This window comes from Mastigoproctus giganteus, chromosome 3, assembly GCF_048544385.1.
Source record: "Mastigoproctus giganteus isolate SK-2022 chromosome 3, ASM4854438v1, whole genome shotgun sequence".
NCBI classification, from domain to species: Eukaryota; Metazoa; Arthropoda; class Arachnida; order Uropygi; family Thelyphonidae; genus Mastigoproctus; species Mastigoproctus giganteus.
Window position 1 is genome coordinate 250,713,756 of NC_143577.1, and position 22,659 is coordinate 250,736,414.

General features: G+C 35.0%; 1 protein-coding gene across 5 annotated transcripts in view; it reads right to left on the reverse strand.

The window, feature by feature from the left end:
• Nucleotides 1-22,659, reverse strand: part of LOC150089027 (lissencephaly-1 homolog) — a 212,618-nt gene that overhangs the window by 101,318 nt on the left and 88,641 nt on the right. For all 5 annotated transcript variants that reach the window (XM_090369785.1, XM_090369784.1, XM_090369782.1 and 2 more), the window contains 2 exons: nt 19,642-19,716; nt 2,880-3,086 (listed from right to left, as the gene is read on the reverse strand). In XM_090369785.1, coding sequence (XP_090225911.1) covers nt 2,880-3,086; nt 19,642-19,716 — 282 coding nt within the window. The remainder of the gene's footprint in view (nt 1-2,879; nt 3,087-19,641; nt 19,717-22,659) is intronic.

The window sequence follows — 22,659 nt, forward strand, 5'->3', positions numbered from 1 at the left end:
ATTACTTCAACGTTAAGAAAGTTGGACTAGAAAAAGTAGTTTCAATGAAAGGAAATCAAAGAGTTACAAGTGATTAGTGGAAATTGAAAAATGACAGAAAGAAACAAATGAATTTGACAGAACAGGTAGAGAGATTTTAAGCTAGAAAAGATCGAAAAGAGAAGATACCAAATTAAGTCTCTAACAGGGAATATCAGTGTGTACATATGTACAACCTATGAAGTGAAAAGAATCACACAGTGAACAATTAGGACAACTGAGATGAGCAGTGGTAAAATCAAACGATAATTGAGATTTTGTCAGAAAAATTAAGTGGAGCTTGGCAGACTAAGTGGAAATGGCCATTATTCAGATTGGAACTGAGAGCATGTATATTTGTGAAATGAACAAGGAAGATAATGAGCTAATCAGTTTAACAGAAGAGAAAAGATTGGCAAAGGAATGTTTTCTATTCTATTCTTTACAGAGCTATGAAAAGTACTGCAACCTGTAACAGTTACAAGTTGATCTGTAGTACTGCCACAGAAAGGGTTAAGCTGACAAAGGCTGTTTATGAGAAATCACTAACTTTTTAAAAGAGCAAACAGGGACAAGGAATTTTTCATGTATCTGAATACAAAAAAAAAGAACAAATTAGATTGGATCCTTGATAACAGCTGTGAGAAATTCTTATATAACCCAGTTGATGCTGTGAATAAACCCAACAGGTACTTTTCATTGCTAATTAAACACAAAAAACCTTCATGGTAAACAGAAACTCTGCAAATGAGTTGGGATGTATGAAATTAGCAAATTGAAATATGAAAATATTTATATAAATTCTAGCAAAGTACTTTTGTAAAGTACTACATATGGGAAGCAGTAATCCCACATCAACTCAGTTGTACCACACTGACAGTGGTAGAGAATGAAAAGGACCAGGGGGGGGGGTAATTGTGCAGGCAGATATGAAGTTTTCTGAGCAGTGCAGACAGTCTGCAAGAGTAGCTGATGGTGTCTTGTCAATGATATATAGGAATTTTTCTAGCAGGGATAAGGAGGTGATTATCCCCTTGTATAAGGCAATGGTCAGACCACACCTTGAGTACCGTATACAGGTCTGGAGGCCTCATTTTAAGAAGGATGTAGAGCTGTTGGAACGAGTACAGAGAAGGGCAACAAGATTAGTGAATGGAACAAAGGGTTGCTCTTACGAAGAAAGGTCTTAAGTTTTGCAAATTACAGTGTCTGGAGACTAGGCACCTGCGAGGTGATCTGACTGAGATGTATAAATCCTTGAATGGTTTGAGCATGATCAAAGCTGATGGGATTCTTTTTCTTGCTCAGAATAATCGCCTGAGAGGGCATAAATTCAAATTGAGGAAAGACGGTTGTAGGATAAATGTGTGAAAGTTTATCTTTAGCCAGCAGGTGGTAGATTGCTGGAACAAACTTCCACCTGTTGTAGAAGTTGGTAGCTTAAATAGATTTAAGGCAGAACTTGACAAACATTTGGAGCGAGTAGATGGGTGAAATAATGTTTTTTTTGGCTGATGCTATATAAGCTTGCTTTCTTGCATCATGTGCCTTTGCTAATGCTAATGCATCTGACAGTTGTTTCTGATTTTAATTGACATAGGAATATTGGGCAAGATTGGAAGAGTAGTTAATGATCAGCACCAAGCAGTGCTTCTTTTGGATGATAGGCTTCAGAGATGGTTAGAAAGTGGTGACTATGTTTTGCAGCAAAATGCAAGGTTTTACACTTGGGGAATAGCAACCACAAAAACAATTTGTACATTGTGGAATTGAATTAAAAAAAAAAATGGGTAAGGAAGCTGGGATTACACTATGCATGGACATGAAGTGTCCATGCCTACAGTCACCTCTACAGCACTGCATAGAGATGTCTCTGTGCAGTGCTGACAGGAGACAAGGAGAGGCCCATGGTATTCTCTCAATTTATTAAACATTTGCTTATAGAGAGATAGGGAGGTCATAAACCCATAAGAACACAAATAGAATACTATGTCCGAATAGGGACACTATTTCAAGTGTGGTATTCTTAGTAAAGCACCTTAGAGGGTTCCTAATGAGGTTTGAAATGCTCTGAAAATTGGGGTGGGGTGGGGGTGGAGAGATTGTAAAATGAAGTTGAATTTTCATAGTTATAAATGATACCAGAATTAGGGGGAAGGTATTTAGATTGGATTGTAGGAAATTTTCTTTTACCGAGTTGTTAATTATACTTGTCATTGGAATAAGTGACCTCCATGGGTGGTTGAGGCTCACAGCATTGAGAAATTCAAAACTCAGTGACAGGTTCCAATGCAAGGAGGGAATCACATAATCTGCTATGGTAATTTATATTTTTGGCTTGGTGTAGCAAAAGCTAGGATTTCTTTGCACCATATGGTTAATGCTATTACTATCACTAGCAGTTAAAGTGAAAACTGATCATCCAATTAAAAAAAAAAAAAGAAAAGGCAAACAAAGAAAGAAGCTTGCTTGGGTCTTTATGACAAAAACATCAAAAGCCTTTTGTCTCAAGAGCAACTGTTTGATTGTCACTAAACTTTTCCATCAAAGTTGTTCATTATACAATAACAGCTGCAATTTTATGAATAAATGGGAAGGGAGAAATAAACAAAAAGAAAAAAAAAAAAAAAAATCACAGCACATGCATTCCACAACAAAAAAACATAAGCGATTCTGAGCACAAAGTCCTCATATCATAGGCCAAATGATTTGCATTATTCAATAGTGCCAAGTAGTTTTATTTGTGGAAATTGCAAAGGGATGCATTATATTTGCTTTAGTGAAAGTCTTCATATTACTAATGATTCAAACTAAAATGAATTAAAAAATCATTTGTACATAACTATAACTTATATACTCACTTTGATGGTTGCATCCTCACTGGAGGACACCATGACACTAAAAACAGGATGAAAAATAACCCTAGTCACAGGGGCACGATGACCTGTTAAGGTATATCTTTCTGGGGGTCGTGGTATCCACTCTTCTGGAGACCTTTTTTCTCTAGTTGGTGCTCCTGCTATGTATTCCTTTTCTGCCTCTGCTAATTTGGCTTCTAAATCCATAACCTGCGAAAGAAGAATGAAAGGGTGGGAATAACGTTTGTTTAGTTCCAACATTTAATGAGCATCTAATATACATGCTAATATTACAAAGAATAAACTTAAAAATACAAAGCCAAACCATAAAGTGACATTGGTTACTTCTTATTTAATTTCTTAGTGGAAATTTTTAAACACAGGGACATTCTTTTGGAATGCCAGTGGACTTTAATGTGTTACATAGTAGGCCTCCATAGCCAAGTGGTCATGAGCGGGAGTGAAGTAGTGCACACTCTTTTTGAGTAGACAGGGGTTCAAGTCCCTGACAGCTAAATACGGTTGATCTGCCAACCCACACTGGATCAGAATGGCAGATTATGGTCTATTTCCCTCAACAAGAATCATTGAGGAAGCTTCCATCCTGCAGCGGATTGATAATGGCTGCAGTTTTTTTTTATAGTAGTTTTATCCTTGGAATATTTTAGATTCATTACTGAGCTCAAGATTGCTGCCATACTTTCCTCCAGAAATTCTCATCACCCCCCACTTCTCTAATGTAGGAGAAAATTTGCACATGATGTGAAAATCCCAAAATAACTTATAAACAAGGGGGGGGGGGTTACAGTAGGAAAGTGCCTTCTTGTCCTGTCAATTTATTGAATAATCATTTGGAGATAAGGGTATGATCCCACTGTATAAGGCAACTGTGAGAAAATACCTGGAATGCTGTATCCAGGTAAGGGAAAAACAAAGCCAAGACAAGCATCTTGAAAAGATTCAAAGATCTGTTTTTGGATCTTTCTGATGAAACTGGCTAGAGATGCAAATGAGGAGGATCTTTGAATATATGAGCTACACAGTGCAGTAATAACTAGGTACTTTAGAGAGGATCTGAGTGAGGTATATGAGGCTCTAGGAAGGGATAGTAAAACAAATGTAAATTTTCAGCATATTATATGACACTAGAATGTCAGAAGTCTTCTTGCCTGGTGCAGCAAAAGCCTCTTGGATTCCTTGTATCATATGACAAATATTAATACCTCATCTCAAAGCAAACACAGAGGGGCATTTTACAACCACGATTCCACAAATGATCAGAAACAGCTTCGGCAATCCTTAGGGATTCGCAGGAACTGGCAGATCATTTCTACATGCCCAGAATTACATGTAAAGTTTTTTCCCTCAGACTAAATGATATTACAGTGCACTCTAGGATTCTTATGTAAATTTTTGAATCTGTAAGTTTAATTTCCCCCCCCTCTTATTTCTTAATTTGTGATTATATTTATTTTATTTTATTTTGTTTCTATCTACAGGCAGCCATATTTAGTACATTTGAATTAACCTAATATCAGAATCCAAAGTGAGTTCAGAAACATCATCTATAAAAATTAACAGTTTGATATACTGAGTGTTCTGGATGTAAGGTTTAGTCAATAAACTAACTGTCACATTCATAATGTGTAGTAAATGTTACCCACTCAACTAGCAGCCTTTCTTAACCTAGGGGTTCAATGAAGCAAGGTTAAGTGAATTCCTACCTAAATTTCACTGAAAACATTTTATAGTGACAGAATCTAAAATAATTCCAGATTGAAAACTTAAAAGGTTTAAATTTCAATAATTTTTCAATTCATAGTTTAAAATATGATCAATATTGAATTATTGTGCAGCAGCAGAATCTTAGGCCATATTGCACTAGAGAATTATATCTGTACAAGCATACATTCATGACAGGGGTGGGCACAGTGGGTTACCCTTAACTTTTAATAAGTGATATGTTTTGAAAGTCCACTGCAAACTAAGGCTAAGAACCACCAGGCTAGGAAATTAAATTGATCTTTTGCAGCAGTGACTATATATAATATATATTTATATATAGTCACTGTTGCCAAAAATTTGGTCACTGCGACCAAAAAAAATAAAATAAAATAAATAAAAAATATATATACCAATGCATTTTCAATGTAACTCTTTAAAATAAAAGTTTAAAGAGTCACATAGAAAAGAGGTAAACAGTAGATGAAATGGTTTCAGTGAAAGAAAGATTAACAAATTAGATGTAATTTGTATTAATATTAAATTAAATTAAGTATAAATGGATGTGAAAGTTACACAAGGTGCCGGTAACAAGGCAATAATAAAATGGGTGAACTGTAAAGTAAAATTAGTACAACAAAATATTAATAAAATGCAAATAAAAATAAAATGGCATAGCTGTCATCAGATGGGAGGGGGGGGAAGGGAAACAATTTTAGTAAAAGATCTAATATAAGGTAATGCAAAAAATGCTTGATCTAATCAGAAGAAATAAAGAAAAAAAGTCAGCAGAAATAAATATATTGAAGAAATAAATGTGCAGTCCCCTGATGAAATACGTAATCATGTACCAATATTTATTTCTGCTGACATCAGATCAAGCATTTTTTACATTACATATATTGGACCTTTTAATAAAATTGTTTCCTCCCCCTTAACTGATGACAACTATACCATTTTCATTTTATTTTTATTTGCATTTTATTAATATTTTGTTGTACTGATTTTAATTTACAGTTCCCCCACTTTATATTGCCTATGCAATTCAGCCCATAATTTACTTAATTCATCATAACCTCTAGGATATTAACATTCTTTTACCTTTCACTAATCTACTCTTCTTTTTCTACTTTCCTCACCCTTAGAGTTACTGGCACCTTGTGTAACTTTCACATCCATTTATACTTACTTAATTTAATATATTAATACAAATATATATACTGTATATATATAATACTGATAAAATTAATAGGATATAATGACATTACTGAACAATTAAGCAAGCAAGAAAAAGTATTAAATTATTAAATTGGATTTAGGTACAATCGTTATCATTATTATTTTTATGTTAATCTTAATTTCATTTAATTTCAGGTAATCTGCTTTTACCTTGCAGGCATTCAATTTTTCCATGGTAATTACACTTGATAGGCCAGCACCCCTACCCAATACAGTGATAATATACATTTGTCTATATATATATATATATATATATATATATATATATATATATAGACAAATGTATATTTTCGGTGTATCGGGTAGGGATGCTGACCTGTCAATTGTAATTACCATGGAAAAAATTAAGAATGCCAGCAAGGTAAAAGCAAATAACCTGAAATTAAATTTGTCTATATATACACTGGTGTTCAAAGAAAGTGCATCGCCCCTTAAAATTGTAATTGTCATCCAAATAACGTAAGCATATGGCAATATATCTTATAGGTTGCATCAGATAAGATTGACATGTGTAGGTGATGACGTAATATTGCATCAGCTGTTACTTTCAGCTATTTAAGCACATTCTGCAAGAGTTGCAGTCATTCCTTGCTTGTGTCAGGATGGAGAGTTATGTACAGTTGACGCCACGAAGAAAGTGCTATTGTTGCTTTACGTGAGGAAGGATGATCTTCCCGTCATATTACTTAGAGAGTGTCTTGTAATCAGTCAACAGTGAGTAGATTTCTTTCCAAATTCAAGAATACTGGTTCTGCTGACAGGAAAAAAGGAACCGGGTGCAAATGAGTCTATGCCAAAACAGGACTGCGTTTTGAAGCACTTATGCCTTAAAAACCGTAAAGCTTCTTCATATGAGCTGAAAAGAGAATGGGAAGAACATACAGTGGTATCAAGTGCAGTAACAGTCAGAAGATGCCTCTTCAAAAATGGACTTGTAGCCTGTCGTCCTAAGAAGCCCCTCCTCACATAAAAAATGAAAAAGACCCAATTAATTTTGTGTAAGGAGCATGTCAAATGGATCCACGAGCAGTGGAAGTCAGTTATTTTCTGGGATGAGAAAAAATTCAACCTGCATGGCTCTGATGGGAGAGCCATGCTACCAGCCAAATGATATTGGGGTGCATTTCGTATCACCTGCAATTTATAAAAGGTTCTGTATATGCCAATGGATACATGGCTATATTGGAAGGCAATTGCTGCCAACCATTAGAGACCATTTTAACCTGCCAAGTAACTGCATCTTTCAGGGCGACTCTGCTTCTTGTCATCGGGCGAAAAGTGTAAGTAGGCACTTCTGTAGTTACTTTAGCTTCATTTCTGCATTAGAGGTTCGACAGTAATGTGTTTACATTTGTTAAAAGTGAAAAAATGGTTGGAAGAACAGTCTATCACAACTCTTAGCTGGTCAGGAAACAGCCCGGACCTGAATTCTATAGTTGGATTCTACCGTTGGCATTGTGTGGAACCTGCAGTTGCCAAAAAGAAACCAAAGACCCTTCATGAACTACATAATTCGTGTTTGGAACCACGAACTATTAGTTGATTATCTTCAGAAATTGATCTTGTCAATACCTCAACAGTGTGCTGCTGTCATCAGGGCCAGAGGCGGATCAACTAAATATTAGTTTGCACCTAGTGAACTTTTCATTTTGTTTTCCATTTAAAATGATAAACTGAAGCAAATTAAGGGCTTCTGATAACATTTCAGCCATAATTGTTGTGTTTACCAAAACTGTTGTATAAAGGTTGCAAATGCTCATTTTGGAATATTTTGAGAGCACCTGTCAAATATTACTTAGTTTTGCTTTAACTATTAATAAATATCTTTTGTTTATATTTCTCTTTGTGATGCTAGTCATTAATGCAACATGCCATCGCGAAAAAGGGTTAAAAATATGAAATTCCTGGGTGATGCACTTTCTTTGAACACCAGTGTATATATAAGTCTATTCACCGGCATAGACCTACCAACTTAAAATCGGTCTTCAGTGACATTTACAACAACTACAAACATATTATTGGTTGTAATTCAGTTTACTGAACAATCTCATTAATCCCTGCATCTCCAATAACTACATTTTTGATGGCAAATCTGTATACTTGCAAACCAAAGGTACCCTGATGGGTAGCCCCGCTAGCTGTGTCTTAGCTAACCAATATCTATACTGGTCTGAGACTGGTCTCTACCCTCAGGCATAAAAATTTAGAGATATACTGATCACTTGTTAGTATTCAACTACCCTACATTTATACAGGACTTTGCTGATACATACCCTTCAGAACTTACTCTGGAGAAAAATAAAGACTTTTCAGCCAATTAATTAGACCTCGATATCAATAGCCCTGATACCACAATCAACAATCAACATATATAATAAAAGAGATGCTTTTAGCTTTAACGTAGTCAGTTTTACCCATTGGTACTCTAACATTTCTAAAAAAGTACAGTTGTCCCCCACCCCATATCCACTGATTCAGTTACCCGCAGTTAACCACGGAAAAAAAAAAACGGAAAAACTTAACACGTACTACTCGCGTGTCCAATACGACGCTTCCCTTTATTTTTTTACAATGTTGTGTATGGTTTGTTCACCAACTTTATAATGGTTCATTAGAGATTTAACGGATGCACCGTTTCCAAACTTTTGAATAATTTCAAGTTTTTGTTTAATTTGAAAGCACAACTCTTGCGTTTGCCCATCATTTCCCAAATTTCTAAAAAAAAAAAAAAAAAAATGAAATCCCTGATATTACGAAACAAAATTTGTCCCTTTGCAGTGCAACGGAACACAACAATCAACACGATGCACTAAATCAAACTAGACATTTGGTCTCTCTCTCTCTCTCTCTCTCTCTTTTTTTTTTTCTGTTTTGAACTTTAGGTGTGAAGCCAGTGGGAGTTGCAAGATAATAGGTATGCTAATCTCCCAATGACGACTTATAATGCCGGTTCTTGTCGCTTATTTACGACTTGCAAAATATCTGTTTATACCTATTTTAGTTATTACTTGAATTTTATGATTTCTGGTTGATTTTTTTTTTTTTTAAATTTAGTGTCTTGAAGTGGCCCAGTTAATCAGGAGTCTGCTGTACTTTATTATTACTGTATTTAATGTTGGTAATGTCTTACTGTGTGTTTAATTTATCAATTAAACTTTATTATATGTATGTATGTACAAAAAAATCACGTTATATATGGGGTCAGTGTTCGCTTATATCCACGGTAGGGCTTGGAATGTATCCCCGTGGATATGGGGGAGGGGTATTACTGTATATGCTAACATAATACTCTCTCATGCATCAAAATTGCAACAGTATGCAATAGCAACAGTCTCTTTTCTGACTACATCAAACTACTCCATAATAAATTGTTATGCAATAATTTCCCTGCAGATTTCCTCTACCATCATTTCAAAAAAGCAATAAATATTATAAAATTAAAAAAAAAACTTAGATTACATATTACTTTCAGGCCTGTACATAATGTATAGTTATATACCCCTAGCCTCTGTCATGTCTCACGGTGTAGAAAGCTTGTGCCTACAGACTGGCTATGCACAGGAGTATTGTGTTTTGTTATGTCCTGCTTGCTGTTTTGTTGACGATGTTATTTGTATTTTCTTCTTTTTCCATTTCCTCAATAACAATACCAATACCGACTTAAACATGAGGCATTTGTCCAGTCTTTCATCCAGGGACTGACTATGGTATGGGTTTAGCAACCCTGGACAACCTGAGCGCAACTATGTTCCCCTTCTTCCAATTGCTTTCTACTGTCTCAATAACTACAATTTATTTCTTGTGCACGATAGGCTGGCCGAAAGCAATATCGAGATGCTATTCCTCTTCTATCGCTCCTTTTTTTCTTCTTAAACAAAGTTTAGTGTCTTTTCTACACTACCTTGTTAGTCATTGATTCTTCCTTTGCTGTCACTTTGCCTCATTTGTTTAATTGCTTACTTCCCCGTCACACGGATATGGTTCACTTCGACAATTTCACACCTTCTTTTCCCCCCACTCGAGGTTACTTCAACTGATATAAATATACTGTACAGAGAGCAATCGGCTTTCATCTTTAGGTCTCCGACGTTGCTCTGTAATCACCACACGTAGCTAACTTCACCGATTCCGGTCTAAGCAAACAGCAAGTTGGCATTAACCTGACTTTATTCTGTTATCTAAAGTTTTAAATTTCATACTGTATTTTGCCTTCTTTTTTGAATTCAAACTTTCATTTTTGTTTTTTTCCTTTAATTAGATTTAATTGGCATTATTTTAGCTTTTTAACTCTATTTTATACTTATATATTTATTTTTGAATTTTATTCCTTCCTTTTGGTCTGTCGGGTTGGCTATGATGTATACGTTTCACACGTATACATCATAACAGAAACCCTGCCTTATTGCGGTGGCTACTACGGTTTTGGTTGCCGACCCCATGAAGACGTAGTTAAAGCCCTAGGACCCATTACTTTAGGTACCATTGTTATTATAATTTTTTTTTTTTTTTTTTTTGTAAATGTTAATCTAATTTCAGGTTATTTGCTTTTATCTTGCTGGCATTCTCAATTTTTTTCCATGGTAATTATAATTGACAGGTCAGCACTCCTACCCAATAACACTGAAAATAAACATTTGTCTATATTTCATTATGGTTGCTGGGTATTTCTACTATAACTAGTAGTGCCCTGGATCCATAACCCAGTTTAATAATTTAATACTTTTTCTTGCTTTGCTTAGTCGTTCAGTAATGTGATTAAATCCTATTGTTTTTATCAATATTATATATATAAACATTTTACACTGTTAAATCTTATTCGGACTACAATTTACTGTTCAGCCCATTAAGAGAGAGAAAAAAAAAAAAATTAAGGGTGGGGGCACACCAGGAATCTGCCTAATATGTTGTGCTTATAAGGTAATTATTTGACTAGCATGAATTAAACTAATACAAATTTTGTCAGTAATGCATTACTTGAGTTATTTACTAATAATACTTTATTTTATTTTTTGGGTTACACCTGTGAGGGGTAACCCACAAAATAATGACCCCTCATTATTTCTCAGCTGCAGAGAAATCTGTGATTTTTTTGTAGCTATCCAAACATACAAATTTTTTACTTGGTATGGTTTCTGAATTTTTTTTTTTTTAAATCATCTTTCCATAGTATAGCAAGCGTGCACTCAGCAGGTATAGCACCCCAACTACATTTGTTCTGCTTTTTACTTGTAGTAACACTAACACAGGAACTGCTGCTATTGATGCTATGAAGTTTGGAATTGTGGTTGTTTCTAAAGTTATTTATAAAACTCTACCACAAGATATGATTATCGATGATTCTAATGGTCATAATTTACAAATGTTAGAACCACTGAAAGAAATCCAAAAGAACATTAAACACCAGATTCAAATTCTGAGTGTTTCACAGCAAACGTGAAATAAATTTTGATAAAAATTTAAAATGGAAATGAACAGTATCTAATATTATATTAATAAATACTTTTATTCATATTATAAAAATATGAATATATTTTTATGAAGTTTTATGAATTAACCACAAGTTTTACTTATATTAAACAACAAACATCTAGTTGAGAAAACCTTCCCAGCCATTTGGAAGAATGCACACCTAAAAACAGAACAAAAACCTGGCAAACTTTATTTACACCCAGAAGCATATAGACCTATATCCTTATTACTCAACTTGGGAAAACTTTGAATATCTAACAACAATCAGAATTAATCTTTTTTGAACTCAAAATCTCAAGGTAAGCATGTTTTAGACAAGGCAGATCTCGTGAAGATGCCCTAGTTAAACTTGTATCTCATGTTCAAGCTTCTCAGGAAAAATATGAATTAGTTACATTCATCGATTTCAAGGGCACTTTTGATTCCCTTGGTGAGAGAGCTCCCTTGATCAACTGCACAAAGCCAAGTCTCCTTAACAACTTTATCAGATAATGAGGAACAAAAGTAAAAAGGTCATTTCTAAACGTCAGTCTCCAAATACTAGGTGGCATCCCAAGGTTCTGTCTTGGCACCCCTCATATAGAATATGGGTTTGTTAATATGGGTTGTTAAGGGGAATTATTGTCTGACCAACTTGATTGGATACTATGATCTGGTCACAAAGGAACTAGATGAAAAAAATAATTTTGATATCATATACTTGGATTTTAGGAGAGTCTTTTATACTGTCGCACACATGGAAGACTACTGTACAAATTGAAGCAGTATGGCATTAAGGGCAAGTTGTTACACTAGATAAAAGGATGGTTGAGTGGGAGAACACAGAGTGGTATACAAAACAACGATGGGCCCATCATTGTTTTGTATATTTGTTAATGATATTGATGAAGGTATATCCAGGCTTAATGTCCAAGTTTGCAGATGATACAAAGGTTGGCAGGGTTGTTAATGACAGTATGCTACTGCAACAGAATCTAGAAAAGTTGGGTTGAGAAGTGGTAACTGAAGTTTAACATTGATAAATGCAAAGTACTGCATATGGGTAGCAATAACCCAAGAGAAACGTACCAACTGTGTGGTACTACACTCAGGGAAGTGGAAAGTGAAAAGACCTGGGGATAATTATGCAGTCGAATATAAAGTTCGCTGAGCAATGCAGACGGACTGGCAGGGCAGGTCACGGAGTCTTGTCAATGATATGTAGGAATTTTGGTAACAGGGACGTGATTATCCCATTATACAAGGCAATGGTCAAGCCACACCTAGAGTACTGTGTACAGGTCTGGAGGCCTCATTTTAGAAAGATGTAGAGTTGCTAGAATGAGTACAAAGAAGGGCAACAAGATTGGTGGGGGAACAAAGGGGTGCTCTTACCAAGAACGGCTTAAGTTCTGCAAACTGCAGCGCCTGGAGAGTAGGCACCTGTGAGGTGATCTGATTGAGGTGTATAAGGACTTGAATGGCTTGAGCAAGCTGAATGTTGATGGAATTCTTCCTCTTGCTCAGATTAAGAACCTGAGGGGGCACAGATTCAAATTGAGGAAAGACAGTTGTAGAATAGATGTGCGGGAATTTGCCTTTAGCCAGTGGGTAGTTGATTGGTGGATCAGACTTCCATCTTTTGTTGTGGAAGTTGATAGCTTAAATAAATTCAAAGGAAGAAGTGGACAAACTTTTGCAGTAAATGGATGAGTGAAATGGGAAGTTTTTTTTTTTTTCCCCTGATGCTGTATAAGCTTGCTTTCTTGCATAATATGCCTCTGTTAATGCTAATGCAGTTCTTGACAGTTGGCCCATTCAAAATTTTGAAAATACCACACAATAGCATATGCACATGACCCTACAATTATTTTTGCTGGAAAGTCTCATTCTGACTCAGAAGCACATGCTAATAGTCCTCTGATTTACATGACTGGACAGTTAAAAACAAGCTGTGAATTTCTCCCCCCAAAACCAAAATGGTCTTTAGGGAAAAATCTGACTACTGTCAGCTCCCATCATCAATATTAATGTTTTCTCCATTACTACCGGCGCGTCGACTAAAATATCTAAGAGTGATTTTTGATAGCAGACAAAATTTTACATCGCACGTCAACCAACTGACCATGAAAATCAAAATGTTTACTAGTTATTTAATTAAAATTTCAAAAGAAGAATGGGGTCTGAAGAGAAAAACTATTTAATATAATGCAGTTTTGTCCCTACAGTCACTTTTGCTGCAGGTGCATGGCTCTTTATCTTACAATGGATAAAGGGATGGCTGAGTGGGAGATGACAGAGAATGGTAGTCAATGGACACTAGGGTTTACAATACCAGTCAAAATCTTAATACTGGTATTTCTGTATTTTTAATTTATGAAACCGGGAAAACCAGTATTAATACTGGTATTCCAAAAACAAAACGCTTTTCTCAATAAATTTTGATGACAATTAGGTGCAATTAAGTAAGGAAAAAAACAAGTACTCTAATTACTTGAATTCATGTTTCAAATAAACTTTTATTGCAATAATAAATATTCTGAAAAAAAAAAAAAAAAAAAAAAAAATTAAAATACAGTTATTCTAAAAACAAAAAAATACATATTGTTGCTGCAAAGTTTTAGTTATGTTTAAGCATCCATACTACCTGTCTGAATAAAGTGAGCTCTTAAGAAACATAAGCAATCAATAGTATGATCGTTTAAAATGGTACAGTATTTGATTAGTGGCAGAAAACATCCTTTCGGATTCTATTCTGGTACTATTGTACTGAGATAATCGAAGATAATCTCAGTCCATAATTTCTAGGCAGTCCATATTTTCTAGGCTTTGAACCTTTTTCGCAAAAATAGTTAAAAGTATTTCATTAATTTCCGACTCAAGTTCATCTTTTAAAATCTCATTGGAGTCAGGCAATTTCTTATTTTGGAAAGAATTTGCAGAACACTGATGTTCTGTTCAGTGTTGGTCTCCCATGGTTGAATTATGTTCATTTTCTAAAGGGGAAAGAAGTTTTATTAAGCGAAGTATAATTTTCACTATAGTACCTTTACTGAGTCTGGGAGAGAGCAAAGAGTGGGGATAAGGAATAAAGAAGAGAGTAAAGTGTGCAGTTAAGGAATTCTTCACATATATAAATGCAAAGAAAAGGACAAATCAGATTGGACCCTTATGTAATGGAATAGTATTAGATACCATAGCTGAAGCTGCAGATGAACTCAACAGTTACTTTGCATCGATATTTACATAAAAAAAACCCCTTTTTTTCAATGAGATACTATGGAAGTGAAGTTGAAAAAAATGTAATTAATGATGCTGAAATTTCAAATGATTATTTAATGAGAAAATCTTTCGCACCTACAGGCAAGTAAGGTTCCTGTGGTTGATGGCATATACCCTATAATCTTAAAGGAGGCAGCGAGTACATTGAACCATTAAGGCCAGTGATGGACAGGAGAAATTCCGTTGGATTGGTGTAAATTGGAACATAAAGGTGGTTCTATGAATGTAACGGGAAATTACCGACCAGCCAGTCTAACTTCAGTAGTAGGGAAAACCATGGAGGCAGTGATCAAGAGTGGAATTCAGGATTATTTAGATGGAAATGGAATTCTGCAGCATGCAAGGCATGGTTCTGTAAAGGGAAAATCATGTTTAACAAATCTGGTTAGCCATTTTGACAGGTCACTCGTGAGCTGGATTTAGGGAATAATTTCAACATTGTTTATTTGGATTCCAGCAAAGCATTTGACTCAGTCCCACATGAGTGGTTACTTTATATGTTGTAGCAGACTAGAATCATAGGGAAAATCCTTAGATGGATAGCACGACGGATTGAGGGCACCAGGCAGAAGGTTGTGATAAATGGTTATTCCTCAAATTGGGTTAATGTAAGTAGTGGGTTTCCCCAAGGATCAGTATTGGGACCACTGTTGTTTCTGATTATCTAAAATGACATCTATGAAGGGATGGAGGGTATGAGGTCTAAACTTGCAGATGTAAAGATCAGTAGAGTAGTTAATGATCGCCGCCAAGCAGAGCTTCTTCAGAGTAACCTAAATAGACTTCCGAGATGGTCAGAAAAGTGGCAGCTATATGCTTTAATTCAGCAAAATGCAAGGTCTTACACCTGGGGAACAACAACCCCAACATAACTTATACACTTGGTGGAGTTGAGCTAAAGTCAGTAGTGGAGGAACAGGACTTGGGATTTACGATACAGTCAGACATGAAGTTTTCTGAGAATTGTGGACAGGTTGCAATGTTGCATGGTGTCCTATCAATGATTTATCGAACATTTGCTAGTAGAGATAACAACATCTAATCACATAAAGGTGATTTTATAACCTTTATGTGATTAAATTATAAACAATTATTTTTTTAAAATTAGTACTGAAAAACCGGTATTTTTTTGTATCAATACCAGTATTTCAATGCAGGAAAAAAATGGCCGGGATCCCAGTATTGTAAGCTCTAATGGACACTGCTCTTCGTGGACAAATGTTATTAGTGGAGTTCCCCAGGGGTTCAGTGTTGGGCCCATTGTTGTTTTGTATATTCATCAATGATATTGATGAAAGTATATCAAGTTTAACGTGCAAGTTTGCAGATGATACAAAGGTTGGCAGGGTTGTTACTGACAGTAAAGACAGTATGCTACTCCAACTGGATCTAGATAAGTTGGGCAAATGGGCTGAAAAGTGGCAACTGAAGTTTAACACTGACAAATGCAAAGTACTGCATATGGGTAGCCAATAACTCAAGAGAAACGTACCAACTGTATGGTACTACACTCGGGGAGGTGGAAAGTGAAAAAGACCTGGAGTAACTGTGCAGTCAAATATGAAGTTCACTGAGCAGTGCAGAGGGGCTGCCAGGGCAGGTCATGGAGTCTTGTCAATGATATATAGAAATTTTGCCAGCAGGAACATGGAGGTGATTATCCCGTTATACAAGGCAATGGTCAGGCCACACCTAGAGTACTGTGTACAGGCCTGGAGGCCTCATTTTAGGAAGGATGTAGAATTGCTAGAATGAGTACAAAGAAGGGCAACAAGATTGGTGGGGGAACAAAGGGGGTGCTCTTACCAAGAAAGGCTTAAGTTCTGCAAATTGCAGCAATTGGACAGTATGCATGTGCAACGTGATGTGATTGAGGTGTACAAAGCCTTGAATGGGTTGAGCAAGCAGAACGCTGATGCAATTCTTCCTGTTGCTCAGATTAATAACCTGAGGGGGCACAGATTCAAATTGAGGAAAGACAGTTGTAGAACAGATGTGCGGAAGTTTGCCTTTAGCCAGCAGGTAGTTGATTGGTGCAACAGACTTCCATCTTTTGTTGTGGAAGTTGATAGCCTAAATAAATTTAAGGCTGAGCTGAATAGGCATTTGGAATGAATGGAGGGGTGAAATGGTGGTGGTTTTTTTTTTTTTTTTTTTGGCTGATGCATAAGCTTGCTTTCTTGCATTGTATGCCTCTACTAATGCTAATGCAATGAAAATGACACAAAAACATGAAAAAAATCATTACTGGAATGAATTGATAAATATTCGGCAAACAAGATGGGACCAATGGTCATAGAGGAACAGTCACAAGACTATTCCCAACATCACCTTTGCCATCAAAAAGAATATTAAAAAAAAAAATGGTTTACTCCCAGTCCTTATTGACAGGACACTTCTCCTCAAAATTTTATCGGTTTGGCTTTGTCTATTCAAACTTATGTTCTTGTGGACCAGATGAAAATAAACATATCATAACTTTACAGAATATATACTTTATGAATGCCACAAATATGCTGACTTAAGAACCACACTAGAATCCAACTTAACTTGTTTTGCTCCAGGGCTTGAACCTTCTTTTGTGAATGACAAGGTCTCCTTCCAGGCCTTTCAAGACTATACTAAAAATATCTTCAACAAGAAAATTGCTGGCAATGTATTTGACTGTTTCTCGCTCTGGAAACTGTATGACAACAATATCCTCTGCTTCTAATACATCTAATGATTCTACCGACAACTAATGGGAAGGCACTGTTTACTGTCCATATTTATTTACCAACTATTCATTTATTCTAATTATTATCTTCTAAATATTATTGGCTCTTGAATAACAATTTCCAGACTGAATATTAATAAAAACTAGTTGAACATATCATATTTATTGAATATTCTGGAATTCTGGATTTATTTTCTTGATAAATGTTGGCTGAACTCAAGCTTTTCCTATACGCTTGATAGGATTTTATTTTTGGACAACTTGACTCAACCTGACCTGATCTTGACTTGCAGGCTTCAGAATAGGAACATCTAAGAATGATGTAAATTTACCATAGGATTTTCTTTGTTTGTAACTGCTGAATATTTTTCTTTTATTCTCCAGGAGTGGAATACTTTCCCGATAGTATCTAGTATCAAGGGATTGCAAGGCTTTATTTTATTATTATTTAAATTTTTTTTTTTTTTTAAATTTAATTGTCTTTTTGCCTTTATAGCTGTTTGTGCTGTGTTATGTTTGTGCATTACACTGCACAAACATAGTACAATACTCATTTTGGACATTTTACAGAGTTCTGTATCATTAGTGAACCAAAGCAGAGTTGAACTAACCTTCAAGAGCTATTCTACATGTCCCATGGGCTCTCTTGGAATGCTTTTATTGTACAGTATTGGACTTTATACAACCTTACATATGGTTATAATTATACATTTGTATATAAATTTTTTTTTAATTCTTAAAAACTATTTATGCATATAATAAGCACAAATATATGCACATGCAAATATTTAAAATTTTGCATGTTTAACAGTTCTTTAATCTGGAAAATGGAAGAGGCTAATAGCTTCATCTTTATATCTTTATGCCTATAAATATTAATTTAACAGAATTCATATTTTTTAATGTATGAAAGCATAGCATTTTTTAAATATTAAACTTTTTATTTAAAGCTAAAAAATACACACAATAAATATTGCAATCCATTAAGAAAATATGAAATAGTATATTCAAAGAAGAACTCAGAAAACTCCATAAACCTTACCAGAAAAAAAAAAGACAGTTTACACCTTTCAGGTGTAGTGCCACCTTCTTTGTTACAACTGTGGGTGTTGCTAATGCAGGTTTAATATTATAAATTATTTCATGTATATTATAACTGCCTAACTTATTACTCCAACAATAAGGCCAATTTTGTTTTTAAAAACTAGTTTGCAAATTTCTGTTTATCTGTAACTAGATAACCAGAAATTTCCTTCCTCCACTTTGTTCTCTAACATTCACTATTTCAATCAAAGTAAGCAGGATCATAAATTAATGCTTTTCTTAATTACATATTACTTTTCTAATTAATAAATCTGACGTTTATAAAATGAATTATATTTCCATACCACAAACTCTTTGTGGATCTTCAAGCACGCTACCAGAGCCATTCCGAGGGTGAGGCAAACGAGGCTCTTGCCTCAGATTAAAAGCTGAAAGGGTCACCAAAAGAAAGATTAAATAATTGTCAACATTGCCATGATTAACAGTAGGAGTCAATTTTTCATTCTTATCTCGGGTACTAAAATGGCCTGGCATGGCCCTGTATGCTACTGCATCCCAGGATATTCTAGAAACTGATTTTTCAATTAAGAGGTCTGTGCAAGAATAATGTCTGGGAATTGTGTATGATGGAATATTTTTGGGAAAACTTTCATAAGAACACAAAAATAATCAAAATCAACCCCAACTTTACACTGTACATTTTAATCATACATCAACAGTACAAACACATGTGTACATAAACATGATGTGTGGATTGCCAAACAAGGATGAGTGACTAACTCTTATTTAGTGCTGTTTAATCCACCAAAATCACATCTCTGTGAAAATGATTCCTTCAATCCTTCAAGTTCCATATAAAAGAACAGCATGAATTTAAAAATATTTCCTTAACTAAAGAAAAGAAATTTTATAATTTTTATTATATAGTTACTCTCAATATTGTATTTTAAAGCAATTCTCAGCAAATCAACAATACTAAAATAAAAACTGCAATATCCGTATCATAATTTTACTGGGAGAACAGAGAAGGAAAAAAAAAAAAACTTGTTTAACAACTTTGATTCCAGTAATGAATCTGCTGCTTTAGTTGTCTAAAAACAGAATTTCACATTAATGCCTAAATGTGAATTTCATGCCATTCTTGATGCAGATTAAGAAACATAGCTGAGCACTAGTTGCATGTTTGCAATGTGTCATAATATTATTATGATATTATGACACTATTGCACATCATAATCTATTTCAAAGCTCCTTAGATAAACTTGCAAATCCTATATTCCAATAGTATTTATAATTAATGAAATTGAAATTTACCTTCTTCTGCAACCTTATAACTGATGTCCACTTTTTTTCTAACAATCCAGAATATTTTTTATCAATTTCTCCATGCTACAATAAATGAAAGAATGAAAATGTTTAAATAAAAGCTCAACTGACTTTATATTTCAATAAGTTCTGTAACTATTTTAATGTGATTTCATTATTTAGAAATAATTTAAACAAAGGGTTCATTCCTCCAGTCAGGTACAAAAACCCAAAATATTCTTGCATTCTCTGGCTAACTGTAATGAAATAAAATACATAACTAAATCTTAAAGACACTATTATAAAAATAATAGTACAAAATATCTATATACAGTCGATTCCAGTTAATTGGGACACACCTAGACTAGACGATTTTGGCCCAATTAAGCAAAATTTTAATGAGCTGAAAAACATTCTAACGGAGGCAAAAAGGTATAAATAAAATAAAAGGAATGTGGCATTTAAAGAAATGCCACATTTATTTAAAAATAACTAAACCTAAAAGCAAACAAAATGTACGTATACACATATGTAAAATGAAGATACAGTACAGACTAATCAGATAAAGCACAGTCTGTGTCAAGCAAAGGTTGCACATTACTTAACGGTTCTTTGAAAAAATTATCAAGTGTACCCCGATGTGTTCTCTTTATGGACTGCAACTGAGAACTGCAAAGTCGGCACAGGTATCTAATGCTGATAAAGGACTGCCTTCCTGCATGAAATAGCATCTCAATTCAGCAATATATTTCCTGGCATCCTGGTTAGTCACTCGCTTAGGTATATCATCATCATCATTTTCTTGGTCTTCTAGTTCCTCTGAGTGTTTTGGTGCAATTTATTCAATAATTGTTTCCTTATAATCTTCATTTTCATCGTGACATTGAAGGTTATTGTCAATCGTTAAAAATTCTTCACAATTTTGGACGTGTTGCAGTTCCAAAGCCATTTCATTTTCTGTACAGCTCATCGCATCTGAATCAATTAGTCGTGAAACCACATTTAGCAAAACAATTCTGAATTGTTTTGCTGCTTATTCCTTGACACCTATTGGCAATAAATTGTACAGATTTAACACTGAAACTTTTGCACTAACTTCTATTGATTTTGAAGATGTCAGCAGATTTCCTCAACTGCTTCAAGGATGTGGTGTTAGGGGGTAAAAATTGCAGTTCAATATTTTTTAAACCATCTATATTAGAGTGTGCAGTGCAGTGCAGTCGTCCAATATCAACAGAATTTTTCTGGACTTCCGTTGCAGTTCCACATCCCAGTTCATTAGCCATTCCACAAAAATATGTGGTCATCCACGCCTTCTTATTGGCATAATACGAAACTGGCAAACTGCCAGTTTCGTATTATGCCAATAGTTATTAGCACTTCTACTAATAACTAAAAGTTTGAGCAGTACAACACTGTTACAGGATCCATTGCTTTCTTTGAACCGGACAGTGTTATGTGTTGATAGCTCAGGGAATCATCCAGCGTAGCATGATAATACAGGTCTGTTTCATCGGTGTTGTAAATGTCATCCCCACTAAATTTTTTAAGCAACTCTGGCAGTTTTTCAGATTTCCATTGCTCGGCACCTGTAGCATCAGCACTGTCCTTCTCGCCATGTGCTTTTTAGTAACTAATGTCACATCTACATTTCCATCGAGACAACCAACCATCCGTCGCTTTGAAATTTATGTTACCTAGCTTTTTGGCCAACTCTTCTGACTTGGGTTTTTAGCATAGGGCCACTTACATGCACACCTTGTTTAGATACAGTGGAAAACCATTGATTCAAAGTATCCTCAACATCTGGATCTTTGCCTTCCCTCTTTCGCTTATGAAATGTTTTCTTTAAACCGCACGCAATGTCCACTCCTCTAAATTTTTCTTGATTACCTGAAATTGTAGATTTTGGCACCTTAATTATCTCTGCTAGCTGACGATGGCCGATGTTAGGAGGCTGGCCTTTTATCTTGTCAAGAATAGAGATTTTTTCTGAAAGCAACAAATCATTACATAGCACTTGACAGGGGTCTTAAATGTACTGAAAAAAAAAAATCAGTGCACTGTTTGGTAGTTTTTAATCTATGTTAACCCACAAGACGTATACATATGTACCTAGTGTGATCGTAAACAATTGTATACCGCAAGCAAAAATCGGATTCTATCAGAATCCGATTACCACGACAGAACAAATGCAACACAATCACTCTACAGCGCAATAACTGACTCGGCTGCTGCCCGTATGACCTCTACAAACTGTTTGTAGAAGTGCCATCTACAAACAGTTTATTGTTCAATCACAACCTTCACTGCTCCAATTAAGCGACAAGTTGACCCAAATAAGTGGAACAAAAAACAAATACTTGTTTTGTTTTCTTCAAATTTTGTCACAAATAAATGGCTGCCTCGATTAACCGGTGCTCCAAATAATCGGAATCTACTGTCACTGTATATAAAACGCTTAGGTATGCTGGCCAAAGTTTCCAACTGCTAATTGTTGCCAGCACCCATTCATGCGGTTCACCTCGCATGACCACCAAATTAATAAAGAATGCCCATACCGGACATTCTTTATTAATTTTTGTACTAACGTTTTTCAACTGAAGAAAGGCAACCTATGCCTGAAAGCCATCGACGTATGTTTATTTTAACTGTTTATTTTATTTGTCTTCAATTTTAATAAATCGTTCTAGGTTTTAAGAAGTGCAATAAAAATGGCTAAACAGGATGTAAGAACTTTGAGAATACGTAGAAGAAATGATAAAGAAACATTAGAGGAGAGATCTAATAGACTAAGAGACCGAAACTAGACCCTACGACTACGAAGATGGGCAGAAAACATTGAAGAAAGAGAAGCAAGATTGGAAATGAGAAGATGGGTGAAAGGCCGTAGGACTAATCAAATAGAAGTACCGGATGCAAATAATCAAGCTGTAATTAATGTGGAAGAGCATGACATAGGAAATGTGTTATAACTGTGAGTATTGCAATGCAAGGTATTGGGGACATGAGTTAAATACATTGAAT